General features: G+C 38.3%; 2 protein-coding genes and 1 pseudogene across 3 annotated transcripts; 2 read left to right on the top strand and 1 right to left on the bottom strand.

Annotated features, from left to right (window-relative positions):
- The first annotated feature begins 4,853 nt into the window (after positions 1-4,853).
- LOC121253062 lies at positions 4,854-13,843 on the top strand (annotated as a pseudogene).
- On the top strand, positions 6,926-8,667 carry LOC121253063. Its single transcript, XM_041152959.1, has 2 exons — positions 6,926-8,282; positions 8,313-8,667. The coding sequence occupies exons 1-2, from the start codon at positions 7,036-7,038 to the stop codon at positions 8,650-8,652; spliced, it is 1,587 nt and encodes a 528-aa protein (XP_041008893.1). The 5' UTR covers positions 6,926-7,035; the 3' UTR covers positions 8,653-8,667.
- An 828-nt stretch (positions 13,844-14,671) lies between the features above and the next one.
- LOC121251412 (ankyrin repeat and SAM domain-containing protein 1A-like) lies at positions 14,672-17,395 on the bottom strand. Of its 2 annotated transcripts, XM_041150664.1 has the most exons (4): positions 17,203-17,395; positions 16,288-17,058; positions 15,119-15,652; positions 14,672-15,040 (listed from the first exon to the last, which is right to left on the bottom strand). In XM_041150664.1, the coding sequence occupies exons 2-4, from the start codon at positions 16,888-16,890 to the stop codon at positions 14,756-14,758; spliced, it is 1,422 nt and encodes a 473-aa protein (XP_041006598.1). In that variant the 5' UTR covers positions 16,891-17,058; positions 17,203-17,395; the 3' UTR covers positions 14,672-14,755. The 2 variants fall into 2 exon arrangements, with proteins under 2 accessions (XP_041006598.1, XP_041006597.1); XM_041150663.1 differs by having other exon boundaries at positions 14,672-15,652.
- Positions 17,396-19,438: the final 2,043 nt, after the last annotated feature.

Below are 19,438 nucleotides of genomic sequence, written 5' to 3'. Positions count from 1 at the left end.
GTGTGATCCATACTCTTTATTGCAACATTGACTCGCATACACCTCACTCTCTTTCGAGCGAGAATTACTTGGGTTTTGGGTCTGTAAACTCCAAGATGAAGACAATTTAGGCAAATTGATATATTTTTCTGTGTTGCTGAGATTCTTCTCCACCCCCATGAATAACTACTCTTGTGATAATATTATGTTTTAAATTACGCTTATAATAATATAATGCCGTTAAATATTAAAAAAACTTAAGATAATATCATAATGAGAAATGGGGATAAGAGTGTAACTATACATCAATCGCACTCTCTGCATACTATGCATATGATATATATATATATATTTTTTCAACTTAACACATCGGTGCTGCGGCTTTAGACTGATGTAAATAATTTCTCCGAGATAATCATCAATCAGTCACCAGTCACCAAACACGCGTGGCTCCACGCCACGTCCATGCACGTGTGAGTTGAAATCTTTGACTACCCGTAAAGCACATTTTACCCTCATAAGTCTCCGTCCCCAACGCGCCGAGAAAGAAAAAGCCACGAAACGCAAGGGCCCCAAGCTCTATTCGCTTGTCTGTTAACTATCCCAACTCTCCCAAGCCATGAAATATTTCCCCTTTTTGAAAAACCCTACTTCACCAGCGCAAACCCCCCACTCGCCCGTCTTGACTCTTCAGGTCTTTCCCTCTCTATCTCTGAAACTGTCGTTTTATTTTGAAAAATTATTATCATCAGCTATTATTCACTATCCCATACCTTACTCATTATAAAAAATACCTCATACCTTATGAAAATAAAATATATATAGATAAGGGGTTTGGAAGTGAATAATGAGTAAATTTGGTGACTACGATCATTTTAAATTTGGTTATTTTTATTTACATTTTCATAAAACAAAAAAAAAAAATTTCGGGGAGCATTTTTGATTGCTGAGAAATGTGGGCAAGGGAGATGGGGGTTTTTGAGTTTCAAGATATATTATCACATATGAACCCGTGGAATTGGAGGAACCTCTAGTAAGCAAATGAGAACTTAGTTAGGTCTAGACTATAGTTTGTTATGATGGGGTTAAAAAAATTTAACCAAATTAGTATCCAATTTAGCCTTTAACAATTGGTATCCTGTCATGAGTTCAAGTCATCGAGGGACTTAGGCTGGATTAAAATGCGTTGGTACTATGTATGAGTATGATGCCAAGTTATTGAATATTGACAGATAAGTGAAACAACTCAAAAAGAAAGGGTTACCATCGGGTCAGTGTCGATAGAGTGGACTGCTGTGGATGTCGGATTCAAAAGTGAGGTTGAATGTTATGATTTTGAGGGTTAAAGGTTTAACCAAATTAGTATCTAATAGTCTTAGAGATTTTGTATCAATGGTTGAGTTGTTAACCTAGTTTCTGGCTGATTATATAACCTATATTTTTTTTTTAATCAAGAATTGTGAGTTGCGAAGCATTTTGGATTTTTAATTTTTCTTCCCATTTTGCCTGCTTTCTTGGGAAACAAGCAGAAGCCTGAAGGTTTAGAAGAGCTAGAAATATTAGGTGGATGGTTGTTTCCTCACTGAATTAAGTATGTAATTAGAAATTTAGAAATTCTAATCTACATGAAAAATGCAAAGATTACCATGCAATGACCATTTTTTCGCTATTATTGAGCATATATCCTCTATAATCTTGGTTCCTCCTACAATATGAAAACTTGAATTGTCCATTGAGTTTCGTGCAATTTCAACATTACTTCATATCGGGTGTAGTTTTATACAATGAAAACCCCTTGTGGCAGTGTTAGAAACCACGTAGATTCACGGTATATATGACTGTGATATACCAGTTTTGGTTTTAGGGTATATAAGTAATTTTTCCTAGTAAACTTATATTTTTAGAATTTATATTTTTATGATTATAGTTTTACCAAAATTTATATGTACTTTATCTTTATATTTTCTATTATAGTTGCGATTTATGGTTTGTTAGAGTTTTGTTTTAATAAGGATTTCTAAAGTGTATCAGATTATGTTACTACGGTTTTGTTTTGAAATTTAAAGTTTAATTTTTTTCTTCTAGTCACCGAACCTCATCACATTGTCAGCCTCTGTTTGAAAACTTCAAACCACCAAACCCATATTTTTCTCAGTGATTTTCGCTAGCATCCTAGTGGAAAATCCAACTCTGTTGCCTAGTATCTTCTATACATGCACGTCTCCACTCTCTTGCACGTGCACGTCTATGCTCTTCTAGGGTTTCTCTAATTCTCTATCACCTACCATTATAAAACGTGCTTACCTGTACATGAGAAGACAAACTTGTGAGTTGCGAAAAATCCCTGTTGCCGAACCAGTGCCGTCACCCCTTCTCCTCGGTGGCCACCTCAAGAGGCGCCGAACCTCTCCTCGACGACACAGAAGCCGCCGACCCACAACCCCCGTCGAGCCACTCATTTCTCCGATAAGGCCTCGGCCGCCACAGCTCTCTCTCTCTCTTGGTTTCGGTTTAGTAGTTCCTCTCTCTAAACTCTCTCTCTCTTTCTCTCACTCGGTGCCGCACCACCATAGGAACCCCCAGTCGCGCCGCCGGCCACTCCCAACCACCCAGGGCCGTCGCCGAGTCAGCCCCTCCCTCTTGGTGAGTTTCGGACCATCGCAGACCTTTTCTCTCTACTCTGTGTTATTTGGTTGCCGTGTACTCGGGTTCTTGAAGAACCCGTGGGTTTCTTTTTGATGGGCCTTGGGCCTTAGGCCCGTATGAGGTTGGGATGGGCTTATTTCCTGTTTGGGCTCATGTAGTACAGTATTATATTTATGGGCCAGAGTTTTGACTTTTTGCAGATTATAATAATGTTTGATTGAACTTATATTTTAAGTTAGACTTGATCTTATTTTATTTCATTAATTATTTTAGTGATTTTTATTGAGTTTAATATTACTAGTTGAGTTTATTTTTGTTAAATAAATATAGTTAGTTAAAGCTTCATTTTAATAAAAATGTTTAAAGAATTAGAAATATGTTTTTAAAGAATAATGTTAAGTCTAATATTTGAGTTAAATTTCCTTTGTCAATTTAGTAAGATTTTAATAAAATTTCTATGTTAAGAATTTAATGGAATTTGTTAAGTTTCTTATAAGATTTAATAATTATGTTGAGAAATGAAACTTAGTTTAAGAATTTAAGTTTTTTTTGTGAATTATTTTAAAATAGCTCGAGTATTTCTACTAAATTATAAATTAGTATTTTAAGTAATTTAAATACTATGAATTATTGATTTTAATGTTAAACAAATATTGGTTTGACTATATTTTAGAATTCCGAAATTAGTTAAGTAAGATATTAGCATTTATTTATTTTCCAAACAATTTAGTTATAGTTATTTATTGAATATAGGTCTCAAGTTATGAAGTATTATTCAAGAAGACACGCAGCGAGGTAAGTAAATTTGATCATAAATTATGATCATCACAGTTAGCTTATATGTATGTATTATCCAAGCCAGTTCATTGACAACCACTATTTATGAACCGCTCATGTCATATGCAAGCATGTCATCTAGCATAGCATACGACCATGTCATTCCGCATCATGTTTAAATTCAAAATTTATGATTATGTATGTAGTATGTCATGCATCTCATGTGTATAAGACACTTAAGCCATCTTAAATTCAAGTGTAAGATAATATCAGATCAATTAATAAGATGGCCATTCAGATGCATGGTACCAATGCAGTTCAGTTCAGTTCAGGGTGGTGTGCAAGCCATGACTCAGTCGTGGTCCACTATAGTATGCTAGAATACTATCAGCAGTTCTCCTTGCTGCAGCGGGATGTGGGGCTGGTGCACAACCTTGCACACAGGGTTAAGTGTGTTGAACAGTCAGATAAATCAGTTAAATCAGATAAATCAGTCAGATCAGTCAGTTAAAACAGTCATACATAGCATAAGCATCAGTATGAACAGTCATGAATTTTAAGCTCAGCATGAAAGTTGTTATGAAAATCTTATGTTTATTACGTTTACGTTGTGATAGATTTCTTACTGAGTCATCGACTCATTTTAGTTTGTTTTCATGTTTTTTTAAACCACCCAGGTGAAGATGATGAGTACGAGCAGGCAGGCCAGGAGTAGAAGGAGCATTTATTTTTTTAGTTCAGACTTTCTAAAATAAACATGTTTTTATAACATGAATTTATTTCAGTTTATTTCATTTAATGTTTTGGAAGACAATTTTATTAGACATTTTTCCGCATAATAAAAGTTTAGTTTTTTTTAAATTATGAAATTATGGGATCTATTACCGGATTATTTTTATGAAAAATACGTGGCACTCCTAGCCTACGGGAAGGGGGTGTTACAATGACTATCTGGCTATTCATAGCTTCTAGACAAGCTATTTAACCTATATTCTTAATACCATTGGAATTGCTTATTAAGTTGAGTTGTCTAAGTAAATTACATGCTTAAGTGTGGATATTTTCCATTCTACTTTTATTTGATATAAGGAAAAAATCTATGTCAACCTAAATATAAGTTCATGGATAACATTTTCCTTCTGAAAATTACCTTTGTTGATGGGCAGCAGGCACTACTTAGGTTTAAGGTTTGATTGAGTTAAGTTTATGTTGATATCTATATGAGTAGTACTCGCTCAAAATGGTTACCTTTTTATGGGACTTGGTCTTTGAGATCTTTAGAATTTGATGAGAAGGTCTGAAGATGTTTTGAAAATTTGTTCACCTGCATTGTGTTTTAAATTTCTTTGACTAATTCTCGTTTTCTAAAAGTAATATATTCTTGTTCATCTTCAGGTTGTAAATTATCTTGTGAAAGATTGAACTTTCTTCATGGAAACAGATCATAAATCACGTCTGCAGAACAATAAGAGTGGGCAGGATTCAAAATGCAGTTGTAATTATGTTGGACCATCGAGACAATGTGCATCATGTTAGAGTAAGTGAAAACATGTGTGACTTTGTGGATGAAGTGCATAATAGAGATGGTGGGGTTGTTAGTTCTTCTAAAAGGGATGTTGTAGCTTTTGAAGAAGATACAGATTTTGAGCCACGTAATGACATTGAATTTGAATCTCATGAGGTGGAATACTCATTCTTTCAAGAGTATGCCAAATCTATGGGGTTCACCACTTCAATTAAAAATAGTCGTTGCTCAAAGAAGTCAAAAGAATTTATTGATGCCAAATTTGCATGTTCCAGACATGGAGTCACTCCGGAATCGGATAGTGGGAGTGCTCAGCGACCAAGTGTGAAAAAAACAGACGGTAAAGCCAGCATGCATGTGAAGAGAAGGCCTGATGGGAAGTGGATTATTCATGAATTTCTTAAGGAGCATAATCATGAGCTTTTACCTGCTCTAGCATATCATTTTTGGATTCATAGAAATATAAAGTTAGCTGAGAAGAATAATATTGACATTTTGCATGCTGTTAGTGAACGAACAAGAAAAGTGTAAGTTGAAATGTCTAGAAAGTCTGGTGGGTATCAAGATATGGGGTTTCTTCAGAGTGACACAAGTTGTCAGTTTGATAAAGGACGGCAGTTGACTTTGGATGAGGGAGATACCCAAGTAATGCTCGAGTACTTTAAGCGTATCCAAAAGGAAAATCCTAACTTCTTCTATGCGATGGATTTCAATGAAGAGCAGCGTTTGAGAAATCTTTTTTGGGTTGATGCCAAAAGTAGGCATGATTATGTCAGTTTTAAAGATGTTGTTTCTTTTGATACTTCATATATCAAAAGCAATGAAAAGTTGCCATTTGCTCCTTTTGTAGGGGTGAATCATCACTCTCAGTCCATGTTGCTTGGATGTGCTTTGGTTGCAGATGAACTAAATCAACGTTTGTTCTGTTGATGAAGACATGGCTTAGAGCAATGGCTGGTCAAGCTCCAAAAGTTCTGATCACCGATCAAGACAAATCCTTGAAGGCAGCCATCGAGGAAGTCTTCCCAAATACACGCCATTGCTTTTCTCTTTGCCATGTTTTGGAAAGAATCCCTGAAAGTCTAGCTCATGTGATAAAACAGCATGAAAACTTTCTGGCAAAATTTAACAAGTGCATTTTCAAGTCATGGACAGATGAACAGTTTGACATGAGATGGTGGAAAATGGTTACTAGATTTGAACTTCAAGATGATGAATGGATACGATCCTCGTATGATGATCAAAAGAAGTGGGTGCCTACTTATATGGGGGATGTTTTTTTAGCTGGAATGTCTACACCTCAGTGTTCCGAAAGTATGAACTCTTTTTTTGACAAGTACATTCATAAGCAAATTACAATGAAGGAGCTTGTGAGGCAATACTGGACAATTCTACAGAACAGGTATGAAGAGGAAGCTAGAGCAGATTTTGATACATGGCACAAACAGCCTGCATTAAGGTCTCCTTCACTTGGGAAAAACAATTATCAACAGTTTACACGCATGCAATATTCAAGAAGTTTCAAGTTGAGGTTTTAGGTATAGTTGGCTGCCATCCCAAAAAAGAAAGTGAAGATGGAACAAATACTACATTTAGAGTTCAAGATTGTGAAAAGAGTGAATATTTTATGGTAACATGGAATGAAATAAAGTCAGAGGTTACTTGTTTCTGCCGCTTGTTTGAATACCAAGGTTTCCTCTGTAGACATGCAATGATTGTTCTCCAAATCTGTGGTCTTTCAAGTATCCCATCTCATTATGTTTGAAGAGGTGGACAAAAGATGCTAAGAGCATGCAATCAAAGGATGAAGGAGCAGAAAGGATACAGACACGTTAGAATGATTTATGCAAACAAGTCATTGAATTCAGTGAAGAGGGATCATTATCTGAAGAGAGTTATAGTGTTGCTTTCCGGGCACTAGGAGAAGATCTGAAACATTGTGTGAATGTGAATGACTGTGCTATTAATGTTGCAGATTTTCCACTGTGGATTTTTCTAGAGAGAGAAAATTCTCTCCGTACTCATTTCTTCTCAGTATTCTTTTCATTAGTTTAGGATGGTGTTCATGATTGGTTGAAAGTTTGAGCTGTGATTGGTTGGAAGGAGAAATGGTTTATGGGAAAACCATTTCCATTGAACTAAAATCTTTTGAGATTTCTAGGGAGGGTAGATGGCTGATTCTCACAGAGAGAGGGTGGAAGTTTGTGAAAAGCATGAAAATGGAGTTAGCCACGGCACGGTGGTTCTGCAGAGTCCTGGAGGATGGAGTGCATGCAAGGAGAAAGGGGTTTTATGCTAGCTATCGTGAAGGGGATAGGGGCTTCACTGTACAGAGGGGCTCAAATGTTCAAGGTGCATTCATGGCACTAGAAGAGCACCGAGGGGGAGGGCGTTGTAACTGTATTTTTGTCCCAGATGACAAAGATGGGAGGGGATGGAGGAAACTTGCTGAGGGCCTTAGGGAGGCTGCTAGTTTCGGTGGGCATGCACCACCAACGACGGCTGGTGCTTCATTTTTGAAACCTCCTCAGTGGTATAAGGAGGTTCTCCAAACACCAAGGTCTGTGAATATTTCTCATCAGTTGGACAGGAGGGTGGCTAGTGGGGATGACAGTAGCATTGTTTTGGTAGGAACTCAGGGATGTGAGGAGGTTGGCAGAAGATTTGTTGGTTTTCAAAAGGAAACTATCATGCGGGTTTTGTTTGATATGCAAATGCAGTTGGGGGAATTGCAAGGTAATATTATATGGCTGAAACGTTGCGTTGAGGATCAAGGGTGGGATCTGATCCCTGGATCGAGTGATGGGCTTGTTATTGGGCAGGTAAAGGGCAGGGAGCCCAAGGGCCAACAGAAGGGGAAGGCTACATGTGGGCCTGAAGCTGGCCTCTCTGCTGGGCTTGCTAAGGGGAAGGGCCCATTATACGGGCCCAGACACTCCAGGGAAGCATCCAGACCCACGAGGCCTGTGTGGAGGAGGCATGGGGCTTCCCTTCCACCCGCAGTTGTGGCTTGCGTCGAGGGTGGCGGGGGCCTTCCACCCGTAGCGTTTTCGGCGAAGGTAGTGGCACCCCTGTCGGAGGGTGTTCACAGGGGTGGCTCAAGCGACGGGATTGGCTCAGGTGACACGACTGGTGGCGCGATCTCTTGCATTGTTTCAAGCGACATGGAGGGGCTGAGTCATGCACAGACCCGGTCAACTGAGGCGGCTGGGCCTTCGACGGTTGTTGCCCTCCCTATTCAACCGCTGGTGACTGTAGCCGAAGCTGTTTTAACCAAAGCCCAATCTTTTATTGCTGGTGGAGATGCCGAAGCTGATTGCACCACCTTGAGTGGCTTTGCCGTACTGGGCCATGCACAGAATTGGTCGACTGAGGCTCATGGGCTTCCTAAGGCAATCGTGGCACCTTTTCCACCGTCGTGGCCCATTATACTTCCTCTGGAGGCGTCGGGTGAAGCAGGTTCTCTGGTTTCTTCCCAACAGAACTTGCCGATGGAGTCACAGAACATGCTGATGGAATTAGGTGAGCCCTCAACGGTAGTAGCAGCATCATCGCCTCCGCAGGTGGCTGTCTTACTTTTTGAAGGGGTGTCGATGGACATGAAAACTCACTTTCAGCCTCAGTCGTGGGATCAAGACTCGGTTTTGGTAGTGACCAGTCTAGACAATGGGCCTTCTGTTGAGGGGGATGGAGGAACCAGCTCCTTTATGCACAATTTCCCCTAATCTGGATGTATCTGCATCAGATTGGGTGTTTAAGCAGGTGGAGGAGACGTATTCTGTGCTTGGTATTTCTTGTGCAGGCTTTGAGGATCAATTTAGAGCCCTTCTTATTGCTATTGAAAATAGTCGTTCAAAGGCAACCACGAAGCGAGACTAGGAACTTAAAAGGCTTTCTTGCACTATCAACTATGCAGCCAAAGAAAGGGGGGTGGAAGGGATAGACCGAAAGGGAGGGGCACTCTTTGTAACTATGAAGCCTAAGCTATTATCGTGGAACGTAAGGGGGCTGAATGCCTGCAATAAACGTCTTCGTATAAGATCTTTATTGAGGTCATGGAAAGTGGATGTAGTGTGCTTTCAAGAAACTAAGTTGAGGGTAGTCGATAGAAGAATAATCCGTAGCTTGTGGGGGTGTTCATATGTAGGGTGGTCTTACTTGGCATCGTTGGGTGCGTACGGGGGGGTTCTTCTAATGTGGGACAAAAGAGTGGTGGAGTCTGTTGAGGAATGTGTTGGAAATTTTTCAATTGCTAGTCGCTTTAAAAATACGATTGATGGATGGGAATGGGCTTTTGTGGGTACTTACGGTCCAAACTTGGATAATGAAAGGAGGCGACTATGGGAGGAGTTGGCTGGTCTTATTTATTTATGGGAGGTGCCGTGGTGCATGGGGGAGTTTAATATTGTTCGCTTTCCCAACGAGCGTTCGGGGACTCATAGCCACTCTGCAACTATGGAGGAGTTCTCAGAGTTTGTATTTGATTTAGATCTTATGGATCTCCCTCTTCTCGGGGGTGAGTTCACATGGTCTAATGGTCGGGGATGGTCGAGATTGGATAGGTTCCTTGTCTCCCCGTCGTGGGAGGCGTACTTTCCTGAACTTTCTCAGAAACGGTTGCCTCGTGTGTGCTCCGATCATTTTCCTATTATCTTGGACTGTGAAGGTATTATTGGTAGACGCAGACCATTCAAGTTTGAAAATATGTGGTTAAAGGTGGAGGGTTTTGTAGAGAAGGTGCGTTCTTAGTGGTATTCTTATACATTTACTGGCAATCACAGTTTCATTCTAGCTTGTAAGCTCAAAGCTTTGAAGCAAGATCTAAAGAAGTGGAATTTGGAAGTGTTTGGTAGCATTTGATAATCAAAAGAATACTCTTATGGAGGAACTACAAGATTTGGAGAACAGGGAATTGATGGGAGACCGCTCGGAGGAGGCCATTGCTAGAAAAAGAGTGGTTGTAACTGAGCTAGAAAAGGTGTTATTGATGGAAGAGATTTCGTGGCGACAAAAATCTAGGGCCCTTTGGCTAAAAGAAGGTGATAAATGTACGAAATTTTTTCATAAAGTGGCGAATTCACATTGATGCAGTAACACCATTGAGTCACTCCTCTCGGGTACTCAAGTGCTTTCATCTTCTGATGATTTGGAAAATCATAATGTGCAACATTTTGAGAACCTCCTTTCAGAACCGGTATGTTGGAGGCCAAAACTTGATGGCTTGTCATTCGAGTCTATTGATTCACAAAGTGTTAATGGGTTGGAAAGGGCATTTGAGGAAGATGAGGTGTATAAGGTTATTAGTAGCATGGCGAAGGACAAGGCACCGGGCCCATATGGTTTCTCGATGGGTTTCTTCCAGCTTTGTTGGGATGTAGTAAAAACTGATATTATGCAGGTTTTTGCAAAATTTCACTCTTTCCATAAATTTGAGAAAAGCCTAAGTGTGACGTTCATTGCTCTTATTCCAAAGAAATATGGGGCTAAGGTAGTTGAAGATTTTCGCCCCATAAGCCTGGTGAATGGAGTTTACAAAATTATATCCAAGGTCCTGGCAAATAGGCTTAGCTCAGTGATGGAACATATTATTTCTAAGCCTCAAAATGCCTTCATTAGGGGGAGATAGATTATGGATTCGGTGCTTATTGCCAATGAGTGCTTGGATCATAGGTTGCAGGAAGGCATCCCAGGTATTCTATGCAAGCTTGACATGGAAAAGGCTTATGACCACGTGAATTGAGATTTACTTCTTTACTTACTTGGTAGGTGTGGTTTTGGTGACAGATGGATTTCTTGGATCTGATGTTGTATATCTACCATCCACTTTTCAGTATTAGTCAATGGTACTCCTGCTGGATTCTTTAACAGCTCACGTGGTTTGAGGCAGGGGGATCCCTTGTCTCCCCTTTTGTTCGTCATTGTTATGGAGGCATTGAAGCGGTTGGTGAAGGCTGCTGTTGGTGGAGGTTTTTTATCCTGTTTTTCGGTAGGTAATGGCATAAATGGTCCTACTTCACTCTCTCATCTCTTATTTGCAGATGATACTCTCTTATTTTGTGATGCGGATACTGGCCAAATTCAATCTCTGCGAGCTCTTTTGCTATGCTTTGAAGCAGTGTCGGGGCTTAAAGTTAACCGTAGTAAATCCGAGATGGTTGCTGTGGGTGCGGTGCATAATATTAACAGCTTGGCGCAGTTGTTGGCTTGCAAGGTGTCGTCCTTGCCTATGAAATATTTGGGTCTTCCACTGGGGGCCAATTTTAAAGCTCGAGCCATTTGGGATGGGGTGGTGGAGAAAGTGGAGAGGAAGCTTGCTGGGTGGAAACGGATGTATCTATCGAAAGGGGGTCGACTTACTTTAATTAAGAGTTCATTAACTAATCTCCCCACCTTTTTTCTTTCACTCTTTCCTCTCTGCCTACAGGGGTGGCGACTAGAATTGAGAGATTATTCCGGTCTTTTTGTGGGGGGGAATGGGGGAGGAAACCAAATTCCATTTAGTGAACTGGAACAAGGTTTGTTCTCCTATTCCAAATGGAGGTTTGGGGGTATGCAATTTGCGAACGTTCAATAAAGCGTTATTGGGCAAATGGTTATGGAGGTACCACTTAGAGGGGAACACACTATGGAAGGAGATCATTGATTCTAGACATGGGAGTGGGTGGGGAGGATGGTGCTCTAAGGAAGTAAGAGGGATGCATGGTGTGGGCTTATGGAAATTTATTAGGAAGGGTTGGCAAGGTTTGAAAGTCACATACGATTTGTGGTGGGAGATGGTTCCAGAATCAGGTTTTGGCATGATGTTTGGTGTGGAGAGTGTATACAGGACATTTCCAACACTCTATAGTATTGCAGCTAATAGAGAGGCCTCTGTTGCAGATATGAGGGTATTTTCCCATGGATCTTATCAGTGGAATATCCTTTTTAATAGAAATATTCATGATTGGGAACTGCAGGCTGTATCTGATTTCCTCAGGCTGCTCTATTCTGTGGGAAATATTACGGCTCAAGAGGATAGGTTGCAATGGAGGGATAATGGTAGTAAAAAATGTACAGTCTGGACCTACTACAAGATTTTGTCAACCCAAGGCCATATTTCATTTCCATGGAAGAGGATTTGGAGATCATGGGTGCCTACTAAGGTAGCTTTCTTCGTTTGGACTGCAGCCCTTGGGAAGATCTTGACTACGGACAATCTGAGGAAGAGGGGAATCATAGTGATGGATTGGTGCTATTTGTGCAAAAAACAGGGAGAATCTGTAGATCACTTACTTTTGCATTGTGAGGTCACGAGGGGGTTATGGAATGAGATTTTTCGAAGAATGGATATTGTTTGGGTAATGCCTTTGCGGGTGGTGGATTTATTGGCATGTTGGAGGGAGCTTCAAGGCTGTCCTCAAGTGGCGGCAGTGTGGAAGATGATCCCGTTGTGTATCATGTGGTGCATATGGTCCGAGAGGAATGAGAGATGTTTTGAGGATAGGGAACGTACAATGGAGGAGTTTCAGAATTTTTTTATGCGCACTTTAATGTTATGGTTTTCAGCCATTGTACTTGATGGAAACAATGTCCATGACTTTCTTTCCTTAGCTAGAATGTAATTAGGTGGTTTCTCTTGTATACTCCCTGTGTACACGGGCTATGCTTATTCCATTCGTATGAATAAAATTTTTATTACTTATAAAAAAAAATGTTGCAGAATCTAGTAGCAAAGCTCATGGACGTCGTGAAGAAGAGGATAATCGAGGAAGTCTGAGGGCTAAAACAAATAAGAAGAAGAATACATACAAGAAGAGAAAGGTTATTTCTGAAGTTAATGTTTCATGTATTTATGTTCCTTTTATATCTCCGTCACTACATTTTATTTTTTATGAAAAAGAATAAACGAATGCCTATTTTTTTTTAGGTACCATCAGAGCCAGAGGCTGTACTAATTGAGGTGCAAGACAGCTTGCAACAAATGGTTTGTCTAATCTTCATTCTTGTTGTGATCCAATTACAATCCTTAGCAGAATGCATGGGATCATATTAAAAATGCTATAACAATTTCATCAAATGCAACCCACTCTAAATTGAGAACGCCCAGGATCATGTAAAGAATGATAATAAATACATATTTGTGGTTGAAAAGTAGTGAGAAAATTTGTACATTTTTTTGGTTTCTTGGGCAAGTAGAAGTTTCGCATATATGATATATCTCGGGCTTTCTTGCTTGTAGGATAACTTAAGCTCAGATGGAATGAACCTTAGTGGATACTACAGTGCTCGACAAAATGTTCAAGGGCTGGTACATATTTTTGCATTGGGCCAATTTTATTTGAAAGAACTTTTTGAAATTTTTGTATAAAAAAATAGTGACATAAATTATGATACTTGTAAATGGTACTGATTACAGGTGCAGTTGAATTTGATGGAGCCACCTCATGATGGATACTGTGTTAGCATGCAGGGCCTGGTAAGTCATGCCTAAGTTAAGACCATGATATTCTTTTTTTTTAATCCAAACAAAGCTGTTGTTTTTTTTTCCATATTGGGGAATTATATGCTTTTAGGGACAATTGAATTCAATAGCACCCAGCCATGATGGTTTTTTTGGTTCTCAACAAAGCGATCACAGGCTGGTACAGTATCACATTATGTATTTATTGAGAATTTTGGTTATGTAAGTATTATTTATGTGATGAAACTTCCTCAATCATGATTTCATTCATTCAGGGACAATTGGATTTTCGTCCCACATCAAATTTCAGTTATAGCCTTCAGGTGTGTGTGCAAAATGTGGCAGTTACATTGACATCTTGAACTGCACTGTTTCATGCTTTTACTCGTTTGTTTTTGTAACCCTAGTTGCGGGATTAGCCCCATTTGAGATCTGCACAGTTGCACGATCACGATAGTGCTTCAAGGCATGCATGAGGAAGAACAAGATCCCTAGAATGTCAGTTGCCCTGTGGTGGCAACTAAATTTATATGCAATGTCATGCTGGGTAATCAATCAGAAGGGTGAGGAAGTGGTTCCAGAATCTCTCTTTGCCTTAGTTTCTGCATCTGGAAGAACATTCATACTCAAAAGAAGTCAATGCGTTAATTTCCAGGATAAAGGTAAGAGTTCCTGTCTACATGAGAATTAAATTGCAGAATTTAGGCTGGTTATATTAATCCTGCAGAACATACAAAAGCATAGAAAAATAAACAGATTTTTTTGCATTATGGTTTAGCTAGCATGGCAACAATCAACATAACTTTGAGGGCAGGAGTAATGTGGATCAAGTAGTGGATCGGTCTCTATCAAATGCTTACAAGCCATTAGAAAAATTGAAAGTGGCCGACGGCTGACGGGTTGAAAAGATTTCTTCGCTGTGTCCCTGTAGAACAATATAAAGAATGCAATTTTTTCTTGCACATCATTGTTCATAGAATCAATGGAAGAGACTCTTCCTCTGTAAATGTTCTTTGTATCATTACTTGGAAATTGATATAGAGCTGTGGGTTAGATCTGTACATTCCACTAGATCTGTATGCGTATTGCGTATGTATGTGGTGGCAGAGTCGGCATGACTTTTTTTCATGGAGTGTCTCACATTCTTCAGAAAGGAATCCATTTATCAGGGAATTAGCAGGAATCTATATTTGGGGATTTATAATCAGCAGGGTTTATTCAAGCCAGGCTTGGCTCGATGCAAATAGGGGCGTAAAAGAGTCAAAAGTTGGAAGTATTGAATGTTTGATTTGATGTGTTTAATTAAAACATTAATCAATATATTACATAACATCATTGATCATACTCCATAAAAAAAAAAAAAAATTGTATGCCACAAGATTTTCCTTTTAGACATTGACAATGTCATGATCTATTGGACCAACTGTATTTGACCTGCGCGTGGATTTGCGTAGTTTTTTCATTATCCAATAGAATAGGCGGATTGTGTTAACCACACCAACAATAACGAGCAATCCAATCCAAGTGCCTGCTGATGAGTAAGCCATTCTATAAACTTTACGTAGCAGATGATCTGGGGTGGCCAAACCCACCGCCCACAAATATGTGAGTGCCATGAACGTGACGGCAGTGGTCATGGCTAATGTCAAAAACCATATAGCAAACTTGTTCCTAAGAGGAAATCCACTTATTATCAGAAGCACAACAGATAGAGATGCAAAGAAAGAGGTAGTGTTGAAAGACAAGAAGTTTATGTAATCTAGTGGCCAAGCATAAGACAAAACTGCAGTGCCTGCTTCACACACAGGTTCTGAACAATTAGAACCACCCGTGGTTGTGTTTTCTTGCCAAACACCACCTGGTGGGGTGATCCCAGCTTGGAAAGTCATGGTTGCAATCACAGTCGCCACTACCATCAATGTGCCTCGTGTCTCTTCTATCCAATTACCTTGGTGTTTCAGGTATTTAACCCATGACCACGACCGGAGGTATCTCCACCATTTCTTAAACCTTGATGATTGAGCTGCTTGTACTGCTTCATTAATGGTGTTTTGTGCTGTTTGTTCTTCAGCATCTGCGCGAACTGTTGGTCCTAATGAGGAAGAAGTACTGATCATTAGATTCGTGCATCTTCTTGCGCCAGCTTCTTTGAAAATGTCTTGGATTCTAAGATATTTGAAGTCTCTAGGAGAGAACTCTAAGACGTCCAACGCTGTGTAACCCATTCTGTTTGTGGCATTGACCTCTCTTTTTATTTCCGATATTGAAAGCAGGTATTTTATGGTCTGCACAAATATAACAATTCAAATAACCTTTAGTGGGCTTATATTCTCCTTTATTTTGCATGATATTTACAAGAACTACATGCTTGATTTTATTCTTATACAGAATTTTATGAGTAATACAAAACAAATAATTGAGGTCGTTTTAAATTTCTTTTTATAACAAAACATGCATATTTTCTAAAAATTAATCTCAATTTATTTTATTTTTATGCAAACTCTAACATAAGAACCGTTTAAAAAACTTCGTGATTCTTTCGTAACGAAGTCAAGGGGAGGGGGCCAGCACCCCAAGAAAAAAAGTTGTAATTGTTTCTAGCTTTGTCCATGTTCCATGCATGTCTTCTTTATACTAGGAATATTGTTCTTCCAATCTAGATCATATTTGATAATATTTTCTACACTTTCTACACTAAATAGATGTTTGTATACGAAAAGAAATGTGTACGTATATAAACGAAATTAGCGGAAAATAAAAAGAAAAGAAAGGAGGTTTAAAAGTGGTGGTCATGATAAGTAAATCTCAAATAATTTTTAAGAACACGATAATATTATAACGTTAATTAGAAAGAGAATTCATAATATTTTCTCTCCTCAGAATAGAGTAATTTTAGAGATAGTTAATTACATGACAGTACCTTCGTTTGCTTGAACATGGTGGCTAAATGCAAGATTGAGTTACCGTCACTGTCTTTGGAGGTGAGGAAATCATCCTGATCATTAATGGAGGATTCCACAAGTAGTTTCAGAGCATCCAAATGATTATATCGAACACACAAGTGCAAAACATTACAGCCATCGAGCTCCACCCTGATCGACTGTGGTTTGGCAAAAAGCAACTCTTTTATCACCTCCATTCGTCCTCTCATTGCTGCTAAATGGAGAGGAATTCTTCCATCTTCATCACAAACTAGGCAAATTTCTGCATTTGTTTGCCGCAATAATGCCTTTACAATCTCGGTGTGCCCTTCTGCAGAAGCCAAGTGAAGGGGGGTTCGACCCTGTGAGTCAACTTCATTAGCAAGATTTGGTTTCTTGCTGAGAAGAGCTCCAGTAAATTCGACATGGCCAAGCAAAGCTGCTATGTGTAAGGGGGTTTCAGCGAAGGATGTCAACGAGATTTTATGAAGAAGCATTGCATCCCTTTGGATCAACGTGTTCAAGGTGCTTACACAGCCATTCAACGAGGCTTCGTAGACTGCAGCTACATTATTATCTTCTTCATCCCGCCTTCTATCCATCACTGAGAACTAAATTAAATCCTAGTTTTGGTGATTGCCAAAATTGCAGCTACTTTAACCAAGAAGTTTCCCTTCGGATCAAATGGGAAAGACGACCTTACGAAGGTCAAGTCAACTTACTCCAAGGAGGGGGGCAAAGAAAACGAGTGGGAAAATAATGGCAGCAGACTTACAGCTAGGGGAAAAAAAAAAAAAAACTGGGTTTCTGAGTCTGCTAAATGATTGGAGCTCTGATTGCAGGAAAAACTGAGGAAGAAGGAAATCGGAGACTGCTGGTCACTTCCGTGTTGGATATTGTTCTGTTCATAAAACATGGGCAGTCAACTCATGTGAAATTCTCATTTTCTTTTGCCCGGGCCTACATCTCTACCTACATTGGTACTGGACAGAAATGGCCTTCCGGACCGGACCATGAAGAACAAAGCGACAAGGATTGTCTGGAGCAACAGACTTCGCGTGGAAACAGCTTTTCACCGAGAAACAAACCAGTAATGACCTTGCTTTCCAACCAGCTATTAATTCCAGACTCGAGAGGGACGGGTGTTCACTCCAGCAATATAATTTGCTTTCAACGGAGTTTTTTTCAACTTAGCCGAAAGCAAAGTTGAACTGGGACCCGACCATGGTGTGGTTGACCTTGTCGCCATTATAAGCCCGATCATGATATAAGCTCCTTCGGCATTGTGGTTTTATTCAAGATCGATGAAAAATGAAGGATCCTTCGTTTGCTTGCAAGATTCGTCAATACTGCCGACTCTCTTTAATGAATGTGTTTGATGAAAGTTTCAGCAATGCCTTCCTACTACTTTGTCAATATGCAATTAAGATAAAGTTTTGGAATGTCTTTAATGGTTAAGTTAGGCTGATTTAGATTCAGAGATGAGATGAAATAATTTTAGATAAAAGATTAAAAAAATATTATTAGAATATTATTGTTTTAATATTATTACTGTTTTAAGATTTAAAAAAGTTAAATTGAGATTTAAAAAAATTAACTTGTTTATTATATTTTGTATGAAAATTTAAAAAAATTATAATAATAAAATGAGATGAGATGAAACGAAATATTTTCCGAATCCAAACATATCCTAATTGGCAATAGCGAGAGCCAAAGCTAAAAGGTGCCTAAAACCATATGATTTATCTTTTGTCTTTTTCATTCAAGATATAACTCCACATAGAATTATCTATCTATTAGTCAAAATAATAATAAAATATTATATTTTTAATAATATTTTTTTATATATTTTTTTAAAAATTTGTAATTATATTAACTATATGTCAATTAATAATTTAATATTAATTAAATTATTATTTGACAACTATTTTTTTCAACTTAATTATCCAATAAACACATTTTGCCAACCCTGCTACTGATACTTTATAATGATAAAATTGAACACTAATTTAATTGATTTTGTGGTCAAATAAAAAAATATATATGTATATATATATATATATATATATATATCAAATAACAAGAAAATTTAAAATCTGACCTCAAATAATCAAAAAATAAAAAGTTGCTTACAGAGACTAAATGTAAAACAATAGAGAATATCAAACTCCTGGGTCTGCATTGAAAATTAGATCATTAGATTATTTTTTAATAAAATATACTTTTGATTGGTAAATAGTAACTTTTCAAATATGACATTTGCAATAGATTTACATAACTCATAGTCTTACTTGAAAGCATTTGACTAGCATTTGGCTAGTCGCCCTCAGAGAGGAAATCATTTCCATTAATAATAATAAAAATAAAAAAAAATCAGAATCTCCTTGTAACATATCTGGGAGGATATTTATAGGGATTGAGGTGTATATCAATGACGTTATGGCAAAATTCTTAGCGCTCAGTTAGAAATGTTTCTTTCCCGAACTGGATTTTACAGATGGCAGCATCCAAGTGCAAATATCTAAGGCCTTGTTTGTTTTTAAGAAATATTTTATCTCATCTCATCTCATTTCATCATTATAATTTTTTTAAATCTCCATACAAAATAAAATAAATAATTTAACCTTTTCAAATCCTAAAACAAAAATAATATTAAAAAATATATTTTAATAATATTTTATTCAACTTGTTAACTTTAATCTCATCTCATCTCTGAAAACAAACGAGTCCTTAAATACAAACGAGACTTATCACATCTCATCATATCATTATAATTTTTTAAATTTTTAAATAAAATATAATAAATAATTTAATTTTTATTCTATTATTTACAAATCATCCAGCCATCTAACGCGAGTATCTCGTCACCGATAGTGTCCCTGAATTGCGAGTATCTCGCTTGAACCTTTCTCCATGGATCATGTCCTATAGGAATATTGTTGCTTGGACATTTTCCCGAATTTTATTTTGGCCTATGCGGCGTGTATGGCGTCACCCTATCCTTTGCTCGCTTGTTGTCACGACGTGAATCTCTCGTAACTTTGCATTTACTTACCGTGCCCAACAGAATGAATAAAAGTTAAGGATTTAATTTGTTTGATTAATTCAAACTCCATTTATCGATATATACAACATTTAGTCAAATTAGAT

The sequence above is a fragment of the Juglans microcarpa x Juglans regia genome, chromosome 2S, assembly GCF_004785595.1.
Source record: "Juglans microcarpa x Juglans regia isolate MS1-56 chromosome 2S, Jm3101_v1.0, whole genome shotgun sequence".
NCBI lineage: Eukaryota > Viridiplantae > Streptophyta > Magnoliopsida > Fagales > Juglandaceae > Juglans > Juglans microcarpa x Juglans regia.
This window is presented reverse-complemented; position numbering and strand designations above follow the sequence as displayed.